The sequence below is a fragment of the Fulmarus glacialis genome, unplaced genomic scaffold, assembly GCF_000690835.1.
Source record: "Fulmarus glacialis isolate BGI_N327 unplaced genomic scaffold, ASM69083v1 scaffold11746, whole genome shotgun sequence".
Lineage (NCBI taxonomy): Eukaryota > Metazoa > Chordata > Aves > Procellariiformes > Procellariidae > Fulmarus > Fulmarus glacialis.
In genome coordinates, this window is record NW_009218782.1 from 11,605 (window position 1) to 14,869 (window position 3,265).

General features: G+C 56.8%; 1 protein-coding gene across 1 annotated transcript; it reads right to left on the reverse strand.

Annotated features, from left to right (window-relative positions):
• Nucleotides 1-206: 206 nt before the first annotated feature.
• On the reverse strand, nucleotides 207-1,080 carry MSMP (microseminoprotein, prostate associated). The gene is made up of 2 exons (XM_009580152.1): nucleotides 969-1,080; nucleotides 207-319 (listed from the first exon to the last, which is right to left on the reverse strand). Exons 1-2 carry the CDS (start codon nucleotides 1,078-1,080, stop codon nucleotides 207-209), a joined length of 225 nt encoding a protein of 74 aa, XP_009578447.1.
• Nucleotides 1,081-3,265: the final 2,185 nt, after the last annotated feature.

A 3,265-nucleotide genomic window follows, 5' to 3' on the forward strand; every position in this document is an offset into this window, starting at 1 on the left:
ACCACCCTCAGCACCCTGGTGGGCTCCTGCCCGCCTCTGCCCCTTGTCCCCCAGGGCCTGGCACCCTGCAGCCCCCTGAGGCTCTTGACATTTGCTCTGCTACATTTGCAGCCACCAGACCCACACGACCCTCCTCTCTGCAGAGGTGCCGTGGCAGGGCAGCATCACCAGAGGTAGCCCACCCCCAGCACCCCTCAGCCCCTCACTCACGTCTCGCAGCAGCCCACGCCGATGGGGTGCAGGCAGGTGCAAAGCAGGCAGTTGGTGCTCAGCCACGACTCCCCGAGGGAGAACTGCTTCCCCTCGTACTCACAGGGAGCTGCAAAGGAAATGGTGGCGATGAGCACACATGGGCCTGCGCTGGGGCGTGTGGAGCCTCCTTGGCACCCCTCTGCTCTCAAAGAGGGGACAGGGGGGAAGTCATGACCTCCCACCCCTCACCATGGTACAGAAGATACTTGGTGGCTTCTCTGCCACCATGCAGATATGGGATGTCCAGGCATCTGCCAAGGGCAATGCTCCTATCCATCCTCTCCTGGCCCCACCCTGCGGCTCTTCCCACTGCCCCAGGGGCCTGGGGCAGAGGCAAGTAGCTTTTGCTTCTCTAGAGAGGGCATATCCAGCACCCCTCGGGGTCTGAGCATCTCTGCAGCCCTGGAAGGAGGCAGCAGAGGAAAGATGGGCAGCCCTCCTCCCTTTGCCGCTAGTCCTGCACGCTCAGCTCCAACCGGGCTCCTGCCAGGAGCTCTTCATGGCCCAACGAGCTGTTTCTCAGCCAGAGCCCTGGGGAGCTGTTCTGTGGTTTATAGACTGCTCCTTCCACTCATCACTGGCCCACGATCGCGCTCCTGAGCTCAGCACAGTCCCTTCCGCACTTTGCAGGCGCACAGGGCAGAGCCCTGCTGCCCCAGGAAAACCTGAGGCCTCCTCTTCCCATCGGCATCATCCCGGCTCACCTCCCCGCTTACCTTTAGCCTGGAAGTAGCATTTGGCCTGGGAGCCCGGCAGCTGGAGGAGGAGGGAGAGCAGCAGGCAAAGCCTGCCCCAAGCACACCCCATCTTCTGTGCTCGCATGGCCATGGCCGGCGTTGAACTGGGCTTCTTCACCGAGGTTGCCTTGCTTCTCTATTGCCTTTGCTCCTTTCCCTTCTCTCTCTCTCTCTCTCTCTCTCTCTCTCTCTGCCTTTTTAATGCTCTTCCCCTGATCCCAACAAGAGATATTTATAAAGTTCAGCTTTACGACCCTGGCCACCAGCTGTGCCCCACTGGAAAAGTTGTAAAACTCATTTCCTGATTTGAAAGGCATGAAAACAAGAGGTAGGATCAAGATTTTTAACAAGCTGTGAAAAGCTGATTCATGCCCTCCAGAAATGTCTCCAGTTGGAAGCCCCTGTGGGTGCAAGGCTCCGCAGCAAGGGGAGATCCAAGGGACCTCAGCAGGATTGCCCTCAGCAGGGTGGTGAGCATGCAAGCGGCAAGCATGGGAGACCCTGGCCCCTGACCAGGAGAGCTCCACACTCCCCTGTGATCGCGCTGAGCCGTCTCTGATCCTTCACAGCGGCCAAGGTTTCGGGAGCATCCCGTCTCGCAGGGACTGGAGTGGCACAGGCGCCCTGTTAACAACCAGTGTGAGATGCAGTGGCAGCTTCCTCAGGGATGGAGATACTCGCACCCAGCTCCTGGGTACCACAGCACGGCAATTTCACACCAGCCTGGGCTGCAGCTGTGCCAGGCTTGTGGCCATGCATTGGTCTGGGGGTGGCAGTGGGTTTTTTTGATCAAAAGCAGACAGTACGGTGATTGCCCCTGATGTGGAGCGGTTAAGGAAGGCTCTGTGCGAGGCATGACCCAGGAATCATCTGAGCAGTGCCCATGGAAGCAGGGCCATGCCTGCATACGTGCAGCACCCACGAGATGCCAGAGCTGACCAGCTCCTTTCAGAGGCTGGAGACCTGCCCCAGCAGAAACAGGGAACAAGAGGGTTGAAATCAGGAGGCGAAGGTGCATTTGGGCAGCAAGTGACCTGAGAGGGAAACGATGGGCTTGGCTGGAAGTGGGAAGGTGCCACATCACCCGGGGATGTGCCTGTGGTCCACACGGACCCTTACCCAGAGAGGCTGCCTCTGGGTTGAAGTGATAAGGCTGTTATCAGCAGGCAAAGCAAGGGGAGGGATAAGGTGGAGGAGGTCAGAGCCCTGGGATCCACATGGTCCCAGGGAGCGACAAGCGAAGAGCTGAATTGCCAAGAGAAATTCGCCGCCCTCTTCAGAGGCGCTGCTGGCAGCAGGAAACGGGGCTCTGGGGACAGTCCAGCCAGCGGCTCGGCCAGCGCGGGGCTGTGCCGGCAGCGAGGCGGTGGTGGTAGCGGTAGCATATGTGGGTCATCTGCCCCTGCGTTAAGCTCCCTACTTTCTGAGAGTTTGGGATAGGTTTACACCCTGACGCGTGAGGCTTAATATCCCTTCCAGAATTTGTGTTGGCATCTGCTATTATAGCTGGATATTTTTGTTATCCCCGTAAATGCCCAATCCCTCCTTGAATCCTGCTAAATTTTGGCCTGAGCATTTTCCTGTAGCAGCCTAATTAAGCAAGGAGTGAAAAAAAAAACCGCTTCCTTTTATCCGCTTTGGATTCGCCACCTTCAGATTTGAAGACATAGTCCCTTCGCGCTGCTGTTCCAGGCCCCCTTGCCATCACATTGCATCCCCATCCTGTATCTTGTGCTCTCATCTCCAAGGGAGCAGCCCCGGCTTTGCATCCCCTCTCCCCCTCAGAGAGTTACCCCAGCCCTCTCATAGTGCCCTGAATGATGCTGTGCCCCTGGGTGGGGTGGCTGGAGGGCAGCGAGGGTGGCATCCATTGAAAAAGGCTGATAATAAATCAGAGAAGCTCGGGGCACCCGTGAATAACCTGCCAACTGCGGGGCCGTGAGCTGGAATGGTGAAGTGTATCAGTGACAAATGAAACTCACCCTTTGGTGCAGAGTTGTTACTATATAAGGAGGATAAAAGCATTTGTTGTCAGAGCAGTAAATGAATATTCCTATTGTGTATTTGGAAAAAGAAGTCTGGCGTGCTAGTAACCACAATGAAATAATCCATCATCGTTTCATCACCGAGTACAGCAAATGTTAAACAAAAGTGGTGGGTTTCATTTGGAGGCCTGCATGATTTGGCCAGGCTTCCAGGAGGGAGCTGAAAATCTGAGACGAGAGCATCTCCCAGCCACGTGTAGGGGCCTTGCCCCTGCTCGGTTGGGGACACAG